Source organism: Nomascus leucogenys, chromosome 19 (assembly GCF_006542625.1).
Source record: "Nomascus leucogenys isolate Asia chromosome 19, Asia_NLE_v1, whole genome shotgun sequence".
Lineage (NCBI taxonomy): Eukaryota > Metazoa > Chordata > Mammalia > Primates > Hylobatidae > Nomascus > Nomascus leucogenys.
In genome coordinates this window covers 36,230,024-36,254,765 of record NC_044399.1, presented here as the reverse complement: position 1 = coordinate 36,254,765, position 24,742 = coordinate 36,230,024, and the positions used below count along the sequence as shown (strand labels likewise).

The following is a 24,742-nucleotide window of genomic DNA, read 5'->3' as shown; positions in this document are numbered from 1 at the left end:
TGTGAAATTAAATTTTGTTTAAACTTTAGTGTCTTGTTTATATGCAATGAGAAAGAAAGAAAAGTGAACAGTCCTCAAAACAAAATAAAACACCTCAAACCAACCAACCAAAAAACACTGGCAATGTTTCTGTATTTTGTAACAGAAAGGGAAGGGTCGGTCTGTAAAGGGAAAAACAGTGTCTGTGAATATAGCTGTAGACAGGTTAGGTGAAATTCATTCAGAAACAGAAGAGTTTCAAATGGGCTAGTTTAAAGGAAAAAGACACTTTACCTAAGAAAACATTTTTTTCTGAAATCCCACCAGAAATGTAAGATTTAAGCCTTTCAGACTAAAGAATACAAAGAATATAAAATATTTATATTTTAACATATTAGAAACATTTTATATTCTTTGTTGTCTTTGTTCTATGAGGTATTTCACCTCACTAACAAACTGTATGTGGCTATTATTTTTTGCCATTTTTTAAAAAGTTATGGCAAAATGAAGGTATCTGTTCTGCTCTGACGGTCTGGCAGCATGGAACTAAGAAGCTGGACTACCAAGGCCTCATTCAGTCACTGCCAATCTTTCACCTGGCGGCCATAACTCAAGGTTGAAGAAAGGCTCCCAGAAAGGAAAGCAGAAGCCTCACTGGCACTTGTCTTATATTTCAAGCTTCCTAATCATCAGGGAGAAACCACCTCACAGAACAGGAATCACTTTATAATGAAGTTGCAAAGACTGTGTAGCAACATGAAAAAATGTTTAGGTGATAAAAAATAGATTAGAGTGGCATATCCTGTATAATTACAACTATGTTACAAATATAGATGCACATAAAAAAAAAACCATGAAAAGCAATAAAAAATGAAAATTTTATGCCATGGGATAGATTTTCTCTCCAAAATTTCTGAAATGTTACACTGCTTTTTAACTCCTTAAAAATTACCCAAACTCATCATAAAAATTTTTGGAAACATGAAAGGAGGAGAAAGAGAAGACAAATATTAATTTTTAAACTGCCTACAATCCCACCACGTTGGGACACATGTTCAAGCTCTGTCAAATTTTACATGTATCCTTGATAAAGTTTCTACATGTACTAGATGCTTTAATTTCATAAAAATGAGACCTCATACATGGTGGTCTTGTATTACAAAGTAATACACATACTGTTTTCCAATTAATCTCTTTCCTTATTGATAATGAAATACATCTATCTACATCATCATTTTTAAGTACTGAATCTACATGATTAAATCAAAACACATTTAATCAGTCCTCTATTGTTGGAATCCGGATTTTTTCATGCTTAGAAACAATACTGTTATAAATATTTCTGTAAGTAAATCTTTGTGCACACCCTTAATCATCTACATTAATGCACTGTGTAATGACATTCTGGTCAACAATGAACCACATATATGATAGTGGTTCTGTAAGATTGTAATACGGTATTTTTGCTGTACCTTTTCTATGTTTAGATACACAAATAACACTGTGTAGCAACTGCCTAGAGTACTCAGTACAGTAACATGCTGTACAGGTTTGTAGCTTAGGGGCAATGGGCTATACCATCAAGGTTTGTGTAAGTACACTCCATCATGTCCACACAATCACAAAATCACCTAATGATGCATTTCAGAAAAGATCCCTGTCTTAAGCAATGCTTATTAATTTTATTAATAAATAAATGTATGAAATTTCCTTATATCCTAATCAATATCTGGTATACATAATTACTAACTTTCTTCTTGGATCCAATTTGAGCCTTTTCTCCTTTTATGTGTTTGCTTGCTATTGACAGTTTTCTTTTGTAAAGTGTCGGTCTGAGAACTCTGTTCATTTTTTAAAAGACAAGGTCTCGCCAGGCACGGTGGCTCATGCCTGTAATCCCAGCACTTTGGGAGGCCGAGGCGGGCAGATCACGAGGTCAGGAGTTCGAGACCAGCCTGGCCAGCACAGTAAAACCCATCTCTACTAAAAATACATAAAATTAGCTGGGCATGGTGGCACGTGCCTGTAGTCCCAGTCACTCGGGAGGCTGAGGCAGGAGAATTGCTTGAACCAGGCAGGCGGAGGTTGCAGTGAGCCAAGATTGCGCCACTGGACTCCAGCCTGGGCGACAGAATGAGACTCCGTCTCAAAAAAGAGAGACAAGCTCTCACTCTGTTACCCAGGCTGACTGACACAATCATAGCTCATTGCAGCCTCAAACTCCTGGGGACATGCATCCTCCCACCTTAGTCTCCCAAGTAGCTAGGGCTACAGACGTGCACCTCCTCACCCATTTAATTTTTCAATTTTTGTAGAGATGGGGTCTTGCGATGTTGCCCAGGCTGGTCTCGAGCTCCTGGGCTCAAGCAATCCTCCTGTTTTGGCCTCCCAAACCTCTGGGGTTACAGGGGTGAGCCACTAAACCTAGCCCTCTGCACATTTTAAATTGGAGCTTTTTTCTTTTTCATAGTGATCAGTTACAGTACACTCTATATTTTATACTGGTTGCAAACATTTTTTTCCTATTATGTAACTGGCCTTCTAATTTAGTTTACATTTTCTAGCCTACTAACAATTTTTATTGTTGTTTTGAGGCAGAGTCTTGCTCTGTAGCTCAGGCTGGAGTGCAGTGGTGTGATCTCAGCTCACTGCAACCTCTGCCTCCCGGGTTCAGGTGATTCTCCTGCCTCAGCCTCCTGAGTAGCTGGGAATACAGATGCCCACCACCACCCCTGGCTAATTTTTCGTATTTTTAGTGGAGACGGGGTTTCGCCACTTTGGCCAGGATGGTCTCGAACTCCTGACCTCAGGTGATCTACCCACCTCGGCCTCCCAAAGTGCTGGGATTACAGGCGTAAGCCATCGTGCCCGGCCCACTTTTTGTTTTTATTAAGTCAAATTTATCAATCTTTTTCTTTTGGTTTTTAACTGGTGTTACGCTTATAAACATTTTTCTGCTATTATAATGAAAAAAAAAAAACAAGAAAAAAGAAGGATAAGTGATAAAAAAACATCAGAAACAAGACTCTCAATGAAAAACTCCATTACTCACTAAGGCCTTGGCATAGTCCCCAACTATGAACACAGATAATTTCAACAGATAATTAAGTAGTGACAATTTGTCAGCCGCTTCTGTTAGGTATCCACTGGGTGAAGCACGACCCAATACCTCGTTGAATTTGTACAGGGTATGTTACAAATGTGCAAAATGACACAATGCCTATGGAATGGTGTCCAGAGATGTTGGATCTGTCCTTTTCAGTATCTAGAAAAATTACAGATGCATTTACCCTCTTCATTAAGCAGTGTCATTTCTGGGACTTCATCCTACAGATACACAGTACTTACATGCATATAATATGAATTTATGTGCAACAAAGCTAATATTTATTCGGCACTTACTATGTGGCAGGCACTATTCTAAGCACTGTACATATATATATAGTAACCCACTGCAGTACTGTTTGTAATAGCAAAAGACTGGAACAACCCAAGTCCCATTAGTAAAGGAAATGGTTAAATAAACTGTGGTAGATCCAGACAATGGAAGATAATGAAGCTGTACTGATGTACTGATAAGGAAATGTCCCCAGGATACGCCGTAAGTGAAGTGAGGACGAGATGCAGAGCAGGCGACCTAGTGTGCTACCACTAGTGTAAGAAAAGGAGGCAATAATATACTTACATATGTGTATATTTATACGAAAAAAAATAAGGAAAGACATACCAGAAATAGAAATAATAACCTAAGAGAGAGGCAGGAAAATGAAGAGTGACAGAGATGGAAACAAAATTCTTTTTCATATACCTTTTTATATTTTGATTTTGGAACAATGTAATTTCATTATCTATTAAAAGAATTACACTTCAGAAAACAAAACAAAAAAATGCACACATATAGACCCCCAAAACCCTGTGAGGAGCTTACACTTCACAATGCAATTTCACGTCACTATCCTTGTTTTGATTTTTATCCTCACAACAATGCTGTGAGGAAAGAGGGCAGTAAGTAAAGCCAACATCAAACCCAGGTCTTAAATTCAAATTCCATCTTTCCCATAGGGCTCAGCTTCCTCCAGCTGAGCACTCTGTGGGGAAAGAGACTTGGGAGGTAGTTATGGCTTCAGCAACAGATAGCATTTAGTCTAGCTCAGGTACCTAACTTTGAAACGAACTCCATCTGCTTAAAAACCCCATATCAACAAACAGGAACCCTATTTTGTTGGGTCCATTTATAACGTATTTTGTATCTTTTATTTATTTATTTTTTAGAGACAGAGTCTCACTATGTTGCCCAGGCTGGACTTGAACTCCTGAGCCCAAATGATCCTCCTGCCTCGGCCCCCTGGGTAGCTAAGACTATAGGTGCATACTACCATGTTTGGCTCGCTATTTTGTCTGTTTAAATCAAAGAGACACCATGCGTTCTAAGTGCATGTATTTAGAAAGATAGGTAACAGGATGGGTTGGATGTTTAAAAAAAAAAAAAAGCCAGAGGAAGGGAACCAAAACCACCCCTTATAATCATGACTGCCATTTGAAACGGTGATCTCAGAAGAGGCTTCTTTTTCCTCCAGAGGAAACATAAAAGTCTGGCTATGTGGTGAGGACACATTTACATTCATAAACCATTTGCTGATAAAAGAAGAGATACTCTTATAGCCGGATATTACTTGCGGCCTCTTTCAGAAACAAACGTTAGAAGGTACCATTTCCCTAGTAAATATACTAGGAAAAATGCAGGGTGGAAAATGTGGTAGAGAAAAGGGGTTGTTTTGGCTTGTGGTTTGTGTTTTTTAAACCATTAAACCACCACAAAGTTCAGTCAGCAGAAGTGTCCACAGCCCGAGAAGTGCCCCTCTACTAAGGAGCCCAGAAGAAGCCTGTTCACCTCCCGGTTGACTTCTTTCTCTAGACCAATGAGCACAAGCTAGGCAGCCCTGAGGGCACACACAGCTATCCAGGATCTGTAAGGGTGAACCCGGAGAGGAAGGCACAAATTTAGATGCCATCCAAGGGTCTTGTTTTCCCACTGAAACTCAATGACTTTTCTCTCACCCCAAACTATCGCAACTCCTATTTGTTTCAGACAAAGTCTGCTTGTCGGTCATTCCTCAAAAGCTCTGTGAATGGCAAGCCACATTATTCCTTGGCTTCACTCCTCTGACCTGTTCAACACATGCTCCAAATGTCAAGAGCTGCACTTCTCAGCCACCATTTCTCTGGCTGGCCTCCCTCTCCCTTTTCAGAAAAAAAGCTACAGCCCCAACATCCTCCCTAAAGAGGGTCACCCTTGAAGAATCCCTAAGGAGGCCTCACAGTTCCAGTGACTGACCAGCTCCCTTGCAGTTTATCCCGTGTGTGACTCTGTGCTTATTCTTGTGTTTGTTTTACATATTTGTTCTTACAACAGGTTACAAACGCCATATGGGGCCAAGATTTACAGCCTTAATTGTCCCAGCTTCAATTCCTTGCAACCCCACTGTACGTAGCCTTTGAAGGAACGAAGTACGGACATGCTGCTGATGGAGCATAATAGGACAGCTGGGCTTGCACCCTGACCCCTCCTAAAGTTTCCAGAAACTACCCTAAGTCCAACCCAACAGCCTTTCTCCTTGACCTATTTTCTGTCTGCTCTGCTGTTCCACTATTTACCACCATGTTCTTCCTGACACCCTCTAGTCCTGGGCTTCCAAGGCGCTCTCTCCAACCCCTCACCCTTTTCAATCACCTCAGCTTCCATGTCTTCCTATTGTCTCCCCACTGAGGGGAGGTACTCCCTAGTTCTTCTTCTGTTAACTGCCTTCTTGGAAAAAAATCATCCCTTCTCTGCTTTTCTCGGTCTATTTATCCTTTATCTTACAGTCTGAGGAGCACACCATGAATGCCACTTCTGTCACATCACAGCCCTCTTCAAGTCCCTTTCCTGTGTCACAGGTGAATAAGTATAAATTCCTCTGAGGGTCAGAGACATTCATTCCACCATGGCCTATGCACGGTTCCTTGCATCCCATCAATAAATGTGAGTTGATGCTACTGCTAATGGTTTTTCCTCAGCACTAAGTTTATTCACCTCCACTGCTTTCTCTCACGACACTAAGCCCACACTATGGGTCATCTGCCCACTACACTGGTCATGTAGCATAATGATCACACTAGTGCACTGAATTTTTAGAGATCTGAAACTGGAACCATGGGGCAAGTTAAATGCCCTCCTCTAGAAGGGAAAAGTTAGGGAGCTTCGTGTTCTTGTTCTCTTGCCCTCGGTCTATAGATAACATTAACAACAGTAGCAATGGGAGCTAATATTTCTAAGCACTTCTTATGCGCCTGGCATGGTTCTCACAACAACCCTATGAGATAGGTCCACATTATTAACCCTATTTTACAGATGAGAAAGCTGAGGCTCAGACAGGTTAAATGCCAATGACCAGTGTTACACAGCCAATAGGTGGGTTAGCCAGGATGCATACCCAGGCAGTCTGGCTCCAGATTCTGTGCTTAACCTCCATCCTTCTTAAACCAGTGCAAACACCTTGGAGACAATCTGGTGAAAATTACAGATCCTATCTACAGGTAAAAACACATCTATACACAAAACTCTACATTCCGTATGAGATTTCTCCCTGAAGCAGATGCCTCATTGCAGGTTAGGAGCTCTGTCACATAGTCTGTCCTTGCCCACATAATGATAGCCCTCTCTGAGTCACACACTTTGATCGGGAAGCACCAGTGACACCAGTGAACTGGAGAGTACATGCTTCCTCTATTCCATCTACATGCACTGTTTCTCAGCCAAAGTCATGCAGGCTTTTTGGTTAATAAAGATGGATGGTGAAAAGCCCTTCTGAGAGCCGGGCGTGATGGCTCACACCTGTAACCCTAGCACTTTGGGAGGCTGAGGTGGGCAGATCACTTGAGGTCTGGAGTTCGAGACCGGCCTGGCCAACAGGTGAAACACCGTCTCTACTAAAAATACAAAAAAAAAAAAAAAAATTAGCTGGGCATGGTGGCAGGCACCTGTGATCCCAGCTACTCAGGAGGCTGAGACGCGAGAATCGCTTGAACCTGGGAGGCAGAGGTTGCAGTGAGCCGAGACCGCACCACTGCGCCCCAGCCTGGGTAGACAGAGCAAGACTCCTTCACAACAACAACAACAACGGCAACAAAAAGCCCTTATCAAAGAACCCAGAATACAGATTTAATGGTAGCAGCACTTTTCTCAAGCCTGGAGAGACATGAAACCCTCTGAGGTGACAAAACAAATTTGCATCTTGCCCCTTTCTTGGAAATCAGAAACCTGTGCTTTTAAGTTCTACAATTCACTCTTGTTTCAGCAAGTCTGGCCCAACATTGCCTATAGTTTCCATTATTGTACTAGAGATCCAGAACTGAACCTCAAACAGACCTGCAAACAACTGATTGTCTTTTGTAAGTAATATATACTTTTAGGGAAGCTGTCTGTGTCAAATTAAGAGATTTGAATTCCAATTCTATCTCTGATTCTGTGCAACCCAAACAAGACACAACTGTCAGTAAGTTTTAGTTTCTTCACATGAAACCTGGGTATAATCACCCATGTTCACATCCTGAGTTACTCTACTCTGAAGTCATGAGGAGAAATAAATACAAATACATTAGCGAACTTTGAATTCTCACGAAGCAAGATGCCCTGTAGCTTTATGTCCTGAGTACCTCCAACAGAAATATGGGCTGTTCATAACTCCTTAGATTTATATAACAATATACAGTTTGAAAAATGCTTGCATACATTATTTCATTTGATGGCTACATACAAACTGTAGGAGCTCATAAAGAAACAAATTGTCCCCCTTCCTGTGTCCATGTGTTCTCATTGTTCAATTCCCACCTATGAGTGAGAACATGCGGTGTTTGGTTTTTTGTCCTTGCGATAGTTTACTGAGAATGATGGTTTCCAGTTTCATCCATGTCCCTACAAAGGACATGAACTCATCATTTTTTATGGCTGCATAGTATTCCATGGTGTTTATGTGCCACGTTTTCTTAATCCAGTCTATCATTGTTGGACATTTGGGTTGGTTCCAAGTCTTTGCTATTGTGAATAGTGCCGCAATAAACATACGTGTGCATGTGTCTTTATAGCAGCATGATTTATAGTCCTTTGGGTATATACCCAGTAATGGGATGGCTGGGTCAAATGGTATTTCTAGTTCTAGATCCCTGAGGAATTATCACACTGACTTCCACAATGGTTGAACTAAGTTTACAGTCCCACCAACAGTGTAAAAGTGTTCCTATTTCTCCACATCCTCTCCAGCACCTGTTGTTTCCTGACTTTTTAATGATGGCCATTCTAACTGGTGTGAGATGGTATCTCATTGTGGTTTTGATTTGCATTTCTCTGATGGCCAGTGATGATGAGCATTTTTTCATGTGTTTTTGGGCTGCATAAATGTCTTCTTTTGAGAAGTGTCTGTTCATGTCCTTCGCCCACTTTTTGATGGGGTTGTTTTTTTCTTGTAAATTTGTTTGAGTTCATTGTAGATTCTGGATATTAGCCCTTTGTCAGATGAGTAGGTTGCGAAAATTTTCTCCCATTTTGTAGGTTGCCTGTTCACTCTGATGGTAGTTTCTTTTGCTGTGCAGAAGCTCTTTAGTTTAATTAGATCCCATTTGTCAATTTTGGCTTTTGTTGCCATTGCACTCCGGGGACTGTTGTGGGGTGGGGGGAGGGGGGAGGGACAGCATTAGGAGATATACCTAACGCTAAATGACGAGTTAATGGGTGCAACACACCAACATGGCACATGGATACATATGTAACAAACCTGCATATTGTACACATGTACCCTAAAACTTAAAGTGTAACAATAAAAAAAAAAGAAACAAATTGTCCATGTTATTGACATAGAAATGTGACACTACAATAAGCTAAATTACTGCCCAGCATCTAAAATCAAGAATTAATTATTAGTAACTGTCTCTCCACAATTCACCTGGTTCTACAACATAGCATTATATGAAGAATATGTTGATTTTTGTGCCTAGCTTTGAATACACCATCTCCAAAATCACTTGTGGCAGTTTGGCTGGTGAGACAAAGGTCATAATGTTGGTTTTTAGGAAGCAGCAGAAATCTACATATAGTCTGAATTGATAACATGTTTCTTTCTAATCTCTAACATGCCAAAGTCTCTTTAACTGAAACCATTTAGAGGCTCCTTTCTAGAAGGAAGTCTGAAAATTTTACTAAAATGAAAGAAATCAGGAGCAGAGAGGCTCATTTGTAAGAAAAGATTAAAAATGTGCATTAAAAACAATTTCAAATGTTCATGTATCTGAAAGGAACAAAAGTAATGTGAAAAATGGAAAAACTCACCTTGGTTCAAAATGAAAATCAGGAAAGACAAAATTTTTAAAAGGTAAGTATTTTCCTTCAGTGAACATTGCAGAATTAGAAAATATCCTCCATATCTTCACTTAAAAGTTGTTACTTATCATATTGAGAAACTGGACCAAATAAGCATTAAGAACTATATTATGATAATTCCACATTTAGAGTTCTGCTGTGTCAGGCTCTAGAAATAGAATACAATCTCATAACTAAGTGAACCAATCACAAAGAAGTAAAGTTTCATAGTAAGACTGGTTCATTAGAAAGACCATCTAGGAATTTAATTTATTGACTATCAAATACACTATTATTTGCATGACAGAATATTGATAACTACTGAAGGTGGGTGACAGGCATATGCAGGGTTCTTTAATACAATCCTGTTTACTTTATATATGTTTAAAATTGTCCAAGATAAAAAGTTAAGAACTAAGTAACCTTGGCCGGGCACGGTGGCTCACGCCTGTAACCCAGCACTTTGGGAGGCCGAGGTGGGAGGATCACAAGGTCAGGAGATCGAGACCATCCTGGCTAACACGGTGAAACTCTGTCTCTACTAAAAAATACAAAAAATTAGCCGGGTGTGGTGGGGAGCACCTGTAGTCCCAGCTACTTGGGAGGCTGAGGCAGGAGAATGACTTGAATCTGGGAGGCAGAGCTTGTAGTGAGCTGAGATTGCACCACTGCACTCCAGCCTAGGCGACAGAGCGAGACTCCGTCTCAAAAAAACAAAAACAAAACAAAACAAAAACTAAATAACCTTATTATAAAGCAGCATGGACAAAATTCAGGGAAATTTTGGGTGGCTGCATAAGTCACAATGTGCTAACATGTGACAAACCCTCACAGAATGCCCCAATCTCCACTCTCTACTCAGATTCCCAGCCACAAATGATGCTCTAGGGGCCTTTTCTCCCAACATCAGACATTTACATAACATCTCCAGGCCCTTCATACAGTTTTATATCCCTTCATCCACTGTTTCTGGTCACCAATGACCATGAACTGACCTGTTATTTCTTGAGTGGATGACATGCTACTAGAACAGGGAAGGTGAGAGAAAGCACAGTTTAGTGGTTAAGAAAACTGGCTCTGGTGTCCGGCCAACTGGGTTATAATTCCGGCTCTATCATTTACTAGCTAGGGGATCTGCAGGTCACTTTGGCTTAAAGATTAAGCTCTTCTCAGATGAATTTCTGACTAATAATGAGAGGAATCAAAGGTGACTTCCTTGATTTTAAATTCTTAAATATTTTATAAAATATTTTTATCAACTTTTCAAAATGAAAGATATATCAAATCCCAAAGTCGTTCCCTCACCTAATTGTGAAATTCATTTCTGATATGATCCATTAACAAGGTACAAAATGGATAGTCAAGTATTTTAAGAAGCAGGGGAGAAAAGAAACCCAGGTTGGTATTACATGTTAGATATGCATCCAATTTTCAGTACAACTGACTATGAATACTAGAATTCATCAACTTGAAGTAATCCAACTGGTACAGTAAGGCAAAAACTAATTTCTCCTTTTATGTCCTCCTGCTCAGAAGAAACCTTCTGTCCATTTTATGCAATAGTCAGGTTATGTGTTACAAAACAGTTTCTGGGCAGAAGGGCCATGAACATGACCAATGGGGAGAACCAAAGCCAGGGCTGGGCAAAGGGGAAAGGCAGCTTGCCCAGGTATCTTTGCTCTGTTTATCTCCAGCATGTATTATCAACACTGCTTTTTCAGAAACATCAATCTTAACAGTCAGAAATCCCAAAGAGAATAGCAACAAACTGTTAACAATGTTATCCACAGAAACAAAATCCCAGCAATGCTTCTTAAGGTTGTCATGTCTCCTAAGAGAGCATAAACAGAGGTCCTGCCTCAGACCTGCCAGCCAATGTCCACTAGGATGACAGACAAGAAGGCCCTGCTGGGGTAAACACATATTGCCAACATAATAACATACTATGCGCTCTCCTAAGGTCAGGCCAAGTGTGCCAATTAAATTAGATCATGTTTTCTTTCCTTCTTTCCTGTTAAGTTAGAAAGAACATTACCAAGAAATACATGAGAATAATTTATTTTGGCTTGAATGAACGACTCCCTACCCCCACTTCAGTTCTATTTCTTAACTTTTGGCTCTCTACTGAAATGCTTTGCTGTGTATAATCACAGGCATTTCAGTTATTTGAGAACAACAAAAAAGTTAATCTTTACTAGATAGCTGCAGATTTCACTAAGAAGGATTACAGGAGAGTTACAGGGATAGCAAGATCCCATATTTTACAGTTCTCTCAGCATAATAATGAAATGAGTAAGTTAGCAGAAGCAAAACTTTTATTGAGTAAAAACAGTAAAGAGGTAAAGCTAAATGGAAAAATTATATACAGTAAAGTGACCTAAAATTATCTTTAAGTATTTAGGTTCAAAATAATAAAGACATTAACTCACACTACATAAAACACATTTTCCTGATTTTACAAGTGTTTATCCTCTCTTAACCAGATAACACTACTATCTTCGAACTCACTATTACAGATGGAAAAATATCGCAGCAAGCTGACGGATCCGGGCTCATCTAAATAAATATAACTTTAGTTCTTTTCCTAGGTGCTAACCTTATGATAACAAATCCAATTACAGGAACCAAATTAGACCAGAAATGAAACAGAAGCTGCACGGGGTTCATTGGAAGCAACAGGAAAACTTTAACTCAGTATCTTATGTTTGCTAGAAATAATCAAATCTTTCAAATTTAAGACAAGTATCCATCTCTTAACTATCACCAACTTACAGATATAACTAAATTGTGAGTTATTTTTACTCTGCTAACTTTGCTGAGGCTTAAACCCTTCTCTACTTGACCCTAATGTGTATCTGTCTTAAAATAAAATTCACCTTACAAGAAACCACCAATTTTAAAATGTTGTATACTAATTCGTAGTAGTTAACTTAATAGGCACCCCTGAAATCACAGAACAATTATAGAAATGACAGAAGGTAGACATGTAACTATCCGATGATGAAGAGAAATGCAGTAACAGCACTTGTATTTGTTTACATATAAACACTGGGCTGCTGAGTTTCACAGCAGATTCCAGGGACAGTCAGCCAAAATCCACCAGTGATTATTCTCATAGGGAGATGAAAAGCCCTCGAATGACAAATAAATGGTCTTCAGATTCTGGCTATCATATACAAGCCTGTGCTGCCCAATCAGCATACTAAAGTGCTGTCAAGTTCAAAACTCAGCTCAACAGGCTCTTCTAAAACAGCAATTTTCAAATACGAGCTATGGAAGTCCCATATGCTCACATCCAAACCTCCACACCCCCTCCTCTACCTTTTACCCTTGGAAATCCTAGGGCTGTGAGGAACACAGCTGGAAAATCACTATTCTAAACACAGAGAGGGGCAACAACAAAGAGTTGCTAAAATCTCTTTTTCTTTCTTTTTTTAAAAATAAAATGTCTGGCTAATTCCTGTTGGGTAAAATGTATACTCAAGTTTGTTTCCAAATATCTCTGAATGTCACTTCTCTGGCTTCCCTACCTGGTTCTTCTCAGTCTTCTAACTAGTCTACTAAGCTGTGGTTAATGTTTTTCCTAGCCAGAATCCATTAGCTAAAATAAAAAGGGACTCTGGGAAAGAGCTGGCTACAAAATGCCCCCAGCACACATGCATCTACATGCTCACATGTACACATATGCCATGGTGATCGCCACTTTTGGTTTGGAACCCTAAAAATTAAAGTGTAAAATCTCTTTCAAAAGCTATCACTAAAGACAGTCTTTAAAAATGTGGTCTCAAAATTTTACAATAATATACCCTAAACTGTTAATCAACAGTGATCTCTAGGTGGTTGGATTATTAGAGACTTTTTATCTATATTTTAAAATTTTTCTACAACTCATATATTACCTGTGTTATTTTGTTTAGTCTACTTAGTGTAAGTTATGACTTCTCCCTAGGTTTTGATTTCTCAGTATAAAGAAGTTCTAAGTGGTAAGCAAAGTGTTCATTTCCACTTTAGGTATGGTAACTTCTTCGAAGGAGTCTCTAATAAATGCCTAAAGAAAGCTTCTTGCCAGTCCCATTCTCCCAAACAGAAGGCTTCTGACTTTCTAGAGTACTGATGTAGTAGATGAAAATACATCCAGGCTGGGCGTGGTGGCTCACGCCTGTAATCCCAGCACTTTGGGAGGCCGAGGCGGGCGGATCACGAGGTCAGGAGATCGAGACCATCCTGGCTAACATGGTGAAACCCCGTCTCTACTAAAAATACAAAATCAGCTGGGAGTGGTGGCGGGCGCCTGCAGCCCCAGCTACTCGGGAGGCTGAGGCAGGAGAATGGCATGAACCCGGGAGGCAGAGCTTGCAGTGAGCCGAGATTACGCCACTGCACTCCAGCCTGGGCGACAGAGCGAGACTGTGTCTCAAAAAAAAAAAAAAAAAGAAAAGAAAAGAAAATGCATCAATTGCCATATAGCAAGTGTCCTGGCAAGGGTACTCAACCTCCTCACTAGCCAAGCAGTCTACAAAGAGGTGAGGGGTCAACACAGTTTGCAACAAATGCAGCACATCGCAGTCTCAGAGTCAACCTGGGAGTTCAGGCATGCCATAATGGTCAGGAGAATCCTGGGGGCAAATCAGATCCTCAGATTTCTCTGTAGAAGTCTAGTCAGTGGAGCCAATTACTGAGAAATCCTCCACACTAGAGCAGCTTGACACCCAGAGAGGCAGAGTAGAGCAGGTCCAGTCACCTGGAGTTAGTATTACCAAACTGAGCTCACCTTTGTGGCCATGGTCTTCACCCCATGAATTCTCCACTCTCCATTTTGTGAAAGCACCATCCTGATCATCCTGCAAAAAAGTGGATGATGGTGAGTAGTCTGAAGCCAGATTCTCCCTGCTGAGGTGTCACATAATTTTAGCTCTTCTGTAGCCACTTGAAAGAAACAGCCTGCTCTATACAGGCAGCCTGCTCTCAACAGTACTTGGTCAGGGCTATATATTTCCTATGATCACTAAAGGGATACTCCAGTAGAAATGGAATTTGAATGTCTTGGGGCAAAAACATAATAAACTAACAAAGCAATAAATACTATTTCATCCTTTCTATTGTATTGTATACATAAAATAGGCATGTAAAAATGCTACTTGACTAAGAAAAACTATATTAACCTACTAAAAGCAGTAAACATTTGAAGCTGGGGATTCTTGCTTTTAATCAGTCGATATTGATTAAAGCAAATGCATCCTACTTTATTTTAGGAATAATTCTAAAACTTGGTCAGAGTCTTTTTTACACAAAACAAAACAAACTCATCATACTGCCTGATTTTCTACCTGGGGAAACCAAATAATGATACTCTCCAAATGCATTCTTTTACTGATCCAGTTACACAAATATTGAATTTCAAAGAAGAGACTGAATGGCAAAGCAAAAGTAAAAAGACCATTTTCATAAACAAAAGCCAGGCACTTCTAGTGTTCTCCTTCCTCCATCTTCATTATTAAAATAAGCTCAATTTTTGTCTTCTTAAAGGGACAGTGATACTCATCATGATAACCTTCATTTACAGCCTTTACTACAGTGACACAGAGAGGAACAAGAGGAAGGCTCCATTTGGGAAAAGACTTTTCTCTTTCATGTTTACCCAGGACATTTACTGATGTCAAAGCAACTTAAATCTTTGTAGCATGAGAAGAGCACTGACCCCTGTATTATCGCCTAATGATTTCATCTGTCAACTCCCACTTGCAAATAACTATATGATGAGTCTCATCTATATGGGATTTGGTTCTCTTTGGCTCTGCTAACCCAAACACTCCACTCTTGGCAGTTTTCTTGGATCTCAGTAATTTTCTGTTTCACAAATAGCGCCAACAAACTCACAAGTTTCAAACACCCTTAACCTGTACTAATCCTTACTCTTTGCCCCCAAATCCTTTAAAACCATATCGTTATATACTATACATTCTGCAGCTGGCATATTATATGTCTGTTTTGGCTTTCTATTCCTCCCACTGTAGTCCAACTTTCCTTTCCTTTTAAATATCACTGTTAGAATCGATGCCACCTAAAGTGATACAGTTACTTGTTACTCTAAGTCTGAAAATGTTTCCTATGTTTTCCCCTTTGCCAATGAATTCCTGGAGTGACCTAGATCAAATTGTTCTCTGGGTCACCTAAAATTACAAAATGATTAATATCTGGAACTCCCTTATAGGGATTCCATGATATCAGCAACAAAAGAAAAAAAATTGTGGAAATATAACCACGAGTATGCATTTACCTCTGTACTATTACTCAAGTGTAGTTCAAACTCGTTTTTGGGATCGAAAACTCTAGTGGAATGAAGAGAAAATGTTCAATATAAAATTCCAGTTATAATAATATAAATTCTGCTTTATACTATTAGCATGTAAGGTAGCTCCATTTTCCTAAGGAAATAAACCATGCTAATCAAAGAATGGAAGTTCCCAAGAAAATGACAGTGGTATTCATTATTTTTATTTCTGAAAAATAGGAATATTCTATAATAGAGACAGAAATGATAAAAAGCTGAATTTCTCTTGGAAATTACAAGTTTTTGTTAAAAAAAAAAAAAACAAAAACAAAAAAACCCACCAAACTCTCGGCTGGGCACAGTGGCTCACGCCTGTAATCCCAGCACTTTGGGAGGCCGAGGCAGGTGGATGCTTGAGGTCAGGAGTTCAAGACCAGCCTGGCCAACATGGTGAAACCCTGTCTCTACTAAAAATACAAATAAAATAAAAAAAAAAATTAGCCAGGCCTGATGGTGCACGCCTGTACTCAGGAGGCTGAGGCAGGAGAATAGCTTGAACCCAGGAGGCGGAGGTTGCAGTGAGCTGAGATTGTGCCACTGCACTCCAGCCTGGGCAACAGAGCAAGACTCAGTCTCAAAAAAAAAAAAAAAAAAAAAAAAAAGAAAAAAAAAAACTCTATATAGTTTAAAAATTTATTTACAGAACTTTAGTTTAGTTATAAAGCACCCTTATTTGAAAAACCTTTTCATGTATTTTATTTATTTATTTATTTATTTATTTTTGAGACAGTCTTGCTCTGTCACCCAGGCTGGAGTGCAGTGGTGCAATCTTATCTCACTGCAACCTCCACTTCCTGGGTTCAAAGGATTCTCCTGCCTCAGCCTCCAGAGTAGCTGGAATTACAGGTGCACGCCACCATGCCCAGCTAATTTTTGTATTTTTAGTAGAGACAGGGTCTCACCATGTCGGCCAGGCTGGTCTTGAACTCCTGACCTCAGGTGATCCTCCCGCCTCGGCCTCCCAAAGTGCTGGGATTACAGGTGTGAGTCACTGCACCCGGTCTAAAATACCTTTTATAACCTAACTTTATGTTTTGTTTATAATTCAAATGTGAGAATCTTGTTAAATTGGGGTGATAACACTTTTAAATCATCTTTTGCTGTTTTAAAATGGCTTTTCCTGATCTACATAAGTAATGCAAATTATACTCCACACATTCTCCTGGGTAACCCTAAAAACCTGTTTCTTGGTGTAGGAGTCTCGCTAACTACAGAGCTGAGATTATCAACGAATGGAATAATGAGGAAAACAGCTCGCTGGTTTACAAGACCTCAACCTTTACATTTATTTATGAAAACTACATGAGGATCAGGAATATCAGCATTAAGACTGCCTATTAAGTTCAGGGCACCTTTACACCATACTGTGTTTGATCTCATATAAAACTGAGAATACCTCAGAGTTTTACTACTTAAAGCACTAGCCTTATAATTTGCAGGAATGTAATTAAACCTTTAAGACCAAGTTTTGAATACGGAGAGAGCACAGGGATCTTAGATGCTGTGGGGTTGAAAGGGAACCCTTCAAGTGAAGTAGTTGGAAGAGGTGAGAAAAAGGTACAGAGAGAAAACTCCATCCCACTCACAATTCTGCATAGAGTATAAAAAGCAAATCAGGACTTTTAGATAGGCTAGTTAGGAAAATGTGGCACAATGATATGCTATTTCTAAATATTTTAAAGAGCATAAATCTGGTGCATAGGAGAGCAAAAACAATTCTCTATCAAACTATTTTCTAGCCGGGTGCGGTGGCTCACGCCTGTGATCCCAGCACTTTGGGAAGCCAAGGTGGGCAGATCATCTGAGGTCAGGAGTTCGAGACCAGCCTGGCCAACATGGCAAAACCCCATTTCTACTAAAAATACAAAAAATCAGCTGGGTGTGGTGGCGGGCGCCTGTAATCCCAGCTACTTGCAAGGCTGAGGCAGGAGAATCTTTTGAGCCCGAGAGGTGGAGGTTGCAGCGAGCTGAGATCACATTACAGCACTCCTGCCTGGATGACAGAGTGAGACTCTGTCTCAAAAAAAAAAAAAAAAAAAAAAACCCAAAATGACTTTCTAGAACAATTTATACAAGGTAGTTATTCTGTGACTTTCCAGGAATTAGGCTAGAAAGAATATTTTTGCTTGTGGTGATAAAGAATTAAAGTAGTTCAAGTTCTTCCTTCCTGATGATCCCTGAGCACAGAGGGGAAAATATCTATTTTTACTGACTGGAAGTGAGGAGTTTATTTGTGAAAGATAAAATTTCATTTGTTTCCAACTCTGTATCCTAGAAAAAGTGGCATTACTATACACACTATTTCACAGGAAACTCAAAATACTTTACATCTAATTTCTTGAAGCTCTGCATATGACTAGAAATGGGTATGGAGTCCACAAATTACTGTTATTGACATTTTACTGCAGAAGAATCTGAATGACAAATGAAGGGAAATCTGAACATAGGTCATCAAGATATGAACACTTTCAGGGCACATTTTGGTTCCTTATAAAGTAGAAGTTATCTTCTCTCAAGTTCCCTTGCTGACTTCTCTTCAAACCATGACCTTCCAAAGTTACAGAAACAGTTACTTGGTCGCTCCCTGCTGACCCGAATTCTCCTCATAGAAAGTTCCTATTTTTATATTACCTCTAAGCACGCAGCCAAGCCCCAAGGGACGCAGGTACAATGTCTTACTTGGAAACTAACTTTTAACAGAAATCATATACACTATGAATGAAGCTTTGTTGGGTAAACAGTCTGCAGGAGAATGTAGATCCATCTGTGCAAACACTCCAGCAGGCATGCTGAGGGTCATACCTTCTCTGAGACAGCAGTGAAGGTCATGGCGTGGGTCATAAGTGACTCACCAAAAGTCAGCCTTTCCGCTTTATTCATGTTCTTCAAGGAGACACCAAACACTAACTCATGGTCATAGCTGTAAAAAGAATGATAGTACAAAATAAAGGGAGTACGATCCTGGGGAAAACTGGCTTTTGGTTGTAAAAGGAATTCAGAAGAAACTGAAGGCGCTCAACAGCTCCAAATAAATAAGGCTCTAGCTGTAGCTCTTCAGAAAGAATACGGAACATGAAGAACTTAGTCTCTTAGTGGGAGTCCATTCTCTATGTGTCACAAGAGTATGCAGGAAAAAAAGGAGATGATTAAACATAAATTCTCCACATCAGAAGCTGACAAGTTTACACTGTCATTTAGGCAAGAAAACTTTAAAAAATAATGAAAAATTTGAAGTAACTTCTTAGAAAACTGATCTCTTTTGAGGTGGTGGAACCAACCAGTTTCTGAATTCATTTAAATCATTGCTGATTAAAATTTAAATAAATAATGCCCAAAATATTGGGGAATATTTTTGCATAAGCACTACACTCACATTGTTAAATACAAAGAAACAAAAGGCAAAATACATGTGAGACAGGCCCCTGCATGTTCTAGTTAGTGTGAGAGACACACTTGGAAGTTGCATGTACCTGTTTTCAAAAATTTTTTAAACCTCATTCTCTTTTTAGCAGATTTCTCTATCAAGATATTTACTCAACTTCCTACAAGTAACAACTATTTATAAGTAACCCTAAAATGGAGAATGGTGAACAGTCAAGGAATCCTATATGATTTAGTTTACAAATTAACCTTCATTGTCATAAATGACCAGGAGGAATGCTTTAAAGTATGCATGCAAATTAGTCCCACTTGTCACAAAGACAAAATACAAAGTTACCAAAGTAACATAGCAAACAGGAGCTCTAGAAAATCTTTCATTACACTCCCAAATGCACTGAACGCATTTACACAGTAGTCAATTATTTTTTTAAAGTGTCTTTCTCATAGAGGATGGCTTTTTAGGAACACCCAACGATTTCCACTCATATAGACAGTGTGATCTTGATGTCCTGGGTTAGAATATTTAAGTATGTGGAGTTACTGCTATGAGTCCTCAAACTCTACAGGATGCAAAGAAAGAGACGTGCCCTTAGGCCAACCTTCATCTTTGGATGAACCTCGGCAGAGTCATTTTGTACCAAGAGCACACTCCAACAGCAACAACCCACAAATGACTTTCTATTTTACATTTCCTGCACTCACAGATTCATGTCACTGAGGCCCAGCTTGCCATTGAAGTGTTTTCCAACATCACAGCCAAACCACACAGCCTAGAAACAGAAGAAAGAGGAAGAAAGTCAACATAAACCCCATCTTCCTATTATACCAAAGAAGTAAGATGTTTTAACCCCAATGCGCAAAACACAAAAACGATACCAACCTCTCCATCTTTGATGGAGGCAGCAACCATCTTTTTCAGGAAGTCAATGGGCTGGTTGTTGTATAGAGTTTTTCTCCCTCCAACCATATTGCTTAAGTATTCCACTGTGTAAAGTTTGTTGTACTTGTGCTGGGGCCTAGGGTCATTCACTAAACAAATCTATTGAGATCAAGAACATATTGATTAGGGCACAAAACCAGGAATGTCAAGCAACACACAGCTCTCCTCTAGGTTCATGTTTCCATCAAGCTCATCATCTCTGCCTACAAGCTAAGTACTACAGCCACAATGTTAAGTAACAAAGAAACAAAAGGTGGCAAAATACATGTGAGAGGTCCTTGCTTATTCTAATTCGTGTAAGAGACACAATTAGGAGGTGCATCTACCTGTTTTTCCTACTAGCAAGAACTGCTCCAAAAGCAATTTTTTTTTTTTTTTTTTTTTGAGACAGAGTCTCGCTCTGTCGCCCAGGCTGGAGTGCAATGGCACCATCTCGGGTCACTGCAACCTCCGCCTCCCAGGTTCAAGTGATTCTCCTGCTTCAGCCTCCCAGGTAGCTGGGATTACAGATGTGCACCACCACGCCTGGCTAATTTTTGTATTTTTAGTAGAGACGGAGTTTCACCATGTTGGCCAGGCTGGTCTCGAACTCCCGAACTCAGGTGATCCACTCACCACAGCCTCCCAGTGTGCTGGGATTACAGGCATGAGCCACCGCACCCGGCCCTCAAAACTCATTCTGAAAAATAACATGCACTGAGTAAGAAAAATTGGAGAGCTAATCACAAGGCCCCTGTTCTCAAGTTACAAGACAGGCATCTGCTTGGAAGAGGATCAAGAAGCCAATAAAAGGAAGAGGCTCTGATCATCCTACTAGGCAGATGAGGAAGACCTAAAGGGAAGAGGAAAAACTAAGATTACTCCCTCCAACAAGAGAGTTCCCTGAGGGGACCTCAGTGCAAACATGCTCTGAATCCATGATAAGAAAAACCCAATACACTTTCATTGTCTTTGCACTTGAGAATGATTCTGGTCCTATACAGGGGCGCATGTGGGAATTAAAATGACTGCTGGCTTACAGTTTAAAAAGTCTCTGAAGAGGAACATTGGGGAAAGGCTGATAAATCCTGGCACCACCAACTTCATTAGCTGCATAAAATACTTCAGAGGAAGTGGGGGAAAATGTTTGTTTGCCATCTAGTTTGATACTCATATATGCTAACCAAGAATCTTATACAATTCCCTGTGGTTAACAGTCATTTGAAAGTAAACAGCCAGTGACTATCAGTGCCATTCACCAACCTTATCTTCCATATTGAAGAGTGGCTTGACGTGTTCCCTGTAAAACTCCAAGGGTGTTATGGGGCCAATCTTCTGATAATTTTTATCTTTGTCTCGATACTCCCAGGTGAATGTCTCTGGTGGATTACCCAAACAGATGCACACCACTCGGAATATCTGGAAGAGAGGAGGAGGAAAGGCGAGCAATGGCTAGGGGGAAATGTTATTTTTTTCACCTCTTCATTTTCCTTAAGCTTAGGAAACACAAGAAGTTAGTGGCTAAATTCAAGCTAAAAATTTCACAAGAAATCTAACACTGCGTCAAAAACTGGAAAGCTGATGTCTGAGATTTGGTATCAATCAACTTATGAGTTCTCAAATAAACACTGTGAACAATGCAATTCTGAAATGTTAACATTTAGTGCTTAGTACTTGTCCTGAAAATTTGAACTTCCTTAGCCAAGAATCTGTCTACCACTGATACCCAGCAAGATCTGAGTTGCTGCTCTGCTGATTATTTTTCAAGTAACAAAAAAATGACAAATTTTATAAATGAATTTCCTTCCCTTTATACACTGATGTTTTCCTTATTACCACAGGAGTCTCTAGTCATAGGAAAGTAACTAATTTTTCAGCTGGAGTTGGATGACAATGCCTGTTAAAAGTATTATTAGAAGAGGGCCAGGTGCAGTGGTTCATGCCTGTAATCCCAGCACTTTGGGAGGCTGAGGTTGCAGGATCGCTTGAACCCAGGAGTTCAAGACCAGCCTGGATAACATAGTGAAACCCCATCTTAAAAAAGAAAAAAATTAGCTGGACATGGTGGCTCATGCCTGTAGTCCCAGGTGCTCAGGAGGCTGAGGAGGGAGGATCACTTGAGCCCAGGAGGCAGAGGCTTCAGTGAGCCATGATTGTGCCACTACACTCCGGCCTGGGTGACAGAGCAAGACCCTATCTCAAAAAATACAAAAATTAGGGGCACATGTTCTCAGGATCTCCTGAGGGCTGAGTTATGGTTTAAAAAAAAAAAAAAGTACAAAAATTAGACAGGCGTGGTGGCCTGTGCCTGTGGTCACAGCTACTCAGGAGGCTGAGGTGGGGTGACCACTTGAGCCCAGGACGCAGAGGTTGCAGTGAGTTGAGATCACACCACTGCACTCCAGCCTGAGTGACAGAGTGAGGACCCTGTCTCAAAAATAAGAAGAAGTGGAGTGACTTTTAGTAATAAGGTATAATTTTTTGGGTTGTGAGACAACATATTTTCTAACGATATCACAACACCTTCAAGTTAACAACATTACACTCCAAGGATATATTTTATATTATTTTCATTTTATAGAAATGCAAAAATAAGGCCGGGCGCAGTGGCTCACACCTGTAATCCCAGCACTTTGGGAGGCTGAGGCAGGTGGATCATGAGGTCAGGAGTTCGAGACCAGCCTGGCCAACATGGTGAAACCCTGTCTTTACTAAAGATACGAAAAAAAAAAAAAAAAAAAAAAAAAACTAGCTGGGCATGGTGGTGTGCACCTATAATCCCAGCTACTTGGGAGGCTGAGGCAGGAGAATCCCTTGAACCCGGGAGGCAGAGGTTGCAGCGAGCCAAGATCATGCCATTGCACTCTGGCCTGGGGGACAGGGCGAGACTCCATCTCAAAGAAAAAAAAAAAATAAAGAAAGCAATGCAAAAATAGAAAAACAGATACACCCTGCACAAGGACAGAATAAAGAAAGTATTTCATCTTCTATATCAAATGTCCTTGTCTTTTTAAAAACATAACACTATGAGCTGCCTGTCTCTTTTGCACCCACAGTCAGCACCCTGATCCAATCGTCTATTACCTGCATTATTTATACTACACATTTGTACCTGCTATCACATTCAACAGAAACAGATTTTATATTTACCAAGTGTGCCTATATTGTGCTAGATACTATGTATTTGCTAGGTCCACACAATTCTCATAATACCCTCTCAAGGTATATTTCCCTCCACTTTCCCTTCACCTTTTTTTTTTTTTCTTCTTCTTTTTTTAAAATCAGAGATTGAGACACAAAGAAACCAAGTAATTTACTTAAGGTCACACAGCCAGCAAGTGGAAAACCATCATCTACACTGAGGTCACATGCTGTCAGCAACAACAACAAAGTACTGCTCCTTGGCTGCAGGAGTTAGAAAGGGAAGATGTACTGACTGTCTACTTTGCTGTACTATCTTTCACTACCATATTTCTTAAGCCTCTCAACAAAGATGGTGGATATTATCCCCCTTTTACAGATACGGAAATCAAGGTTCAGGGAACCAAATTACTTTCCTGAAGTCATAGAGCCAGTAAACGGCAGAATTAGGATTTGAACTTAGGGCTGACTTTAATATGCTGTTTCCAAAACTCCTTCTATTTACCATTTACTGTAACTTTCTAGGTTTCATATAACTTGTTTCCCATAAAAGATTATACACTTCTTAAAGATAAGAACTAGATCATGGATATTTTGTGTCCTTTATAGCATCTAGCAGTGCTGGCGACATGACACAGATATACCAGTTGATCTGAACATTGTTCCCTTCTCCATATCACCACAGGAGAATTTGAAAAGCACTACTTTTCTCAACTCACATCCCTGTTGAAGATCCAATGTTTCCCTATTACCTCCCACAACAAATCCCAACTCCATGACCTAATTCCTTTTTCTTTTTAACTTAGACAAAACATATGTTAAGTGTGTAAAACACACTAACAATTCGTTTTTTAAAAACATACATATATACCCATGTAACCATCATTCACATCAATATACATAACATTTCCAGGCTCTGGAGGTTCTCTGGCTCCTTTGCTGTTAAGTAACCCACAACTTCCACCAGATAACCACTATTTTTACTTTATAACCATTGATTAGTTTTGCCTGTCCTTTAACTTCGTATAGAAGTATTCATAGAACATATCATCTTTTGTGTCTGGCTTCCTTTGGCTGACATAATGTCTGTGAGATTCACATACATTGCTGTGTATATGAGCAATTTGTTCACTGCTGTGATTCTATCTTAACAGAAGCAAGTTAACTTAGAGAAGAAGTTATGCTTGCCTGTCATTTTGTTTTCTTCTGTTTTCCAAGAGAGAACCTTCCTTTATTAAGATTTACTGTGTGTGTTATGAGCCTGAACATCTGGTCATTAAACCATCTCTCTTTTAACATTATATCCTTCTCATGTTGGTTTCTACCACAGAAAGGAGGCAGAGTACCACATAAGCAACTGTAACTGAGTTACTCTAGCCAAGGATTAATGAGCTCTGTTTGGGATTCACAGTCATTTTGCATTTACTCAGTGCCAAGGCTACAAATGACAACTTTAGGCATCTGTCATTATGAAGACTTTGCCACTGGTAACTATGGTCAAGTCAATGACAATGAAGGTGTACAGTCAGAACATACTTAGATTAGAAAGGTTTCAAAGACCTAAATGATGTGTATTTTCAACTAGTAACTACTGTTACAT

The 24,742-nt window shown here is 39.8% G+C and overlaps 1 protein-coding gene across 3 annotated transcripts in view; it reads right to left on the bottom strand.

Annotated features, from left to right (window-relative positions):
* BLMH (bleomycin hydrolase) overlaps positions 1 to 24,742 on the bottom strand; it is a 44,952-nt gene that overhangs the window by 5,491 nt on the left and 14,719 nt on the right. For 2 of the 3 annotated variants that reach the window (XM_003277080.3, XM_012503558.2), the window contains 5 exons: positions 21,265 to 21,420; positions 19,963 to 20,121; positions 19,785 to 19,852; positions 18,504 to 18,621; positions 14,142 to 14,211 (listed from right to left, as the gene is read on the bottom strand). In XM_003277080.3, coding sequence (XP_003277128.1) covers positions 14,142 to 14,211; positions 18,504 to 18,621; positions 19,785 to 19,852; positions 19,963 to 20,121; positions 21,265 to 21,420 — 571 coding nt within the window. Of the gene's footprint in view, positions 1 to 14,141; positions 14,212 to 18,503; positions 18,622 to 19,784; positions 19,853 to 19,962; positions 20,122 to 21,264; positions 21,421 to 24,742 lie in introns of those variants that run through there. The other variant, XM_030799731.1, reaches the window with a different exon arrangement.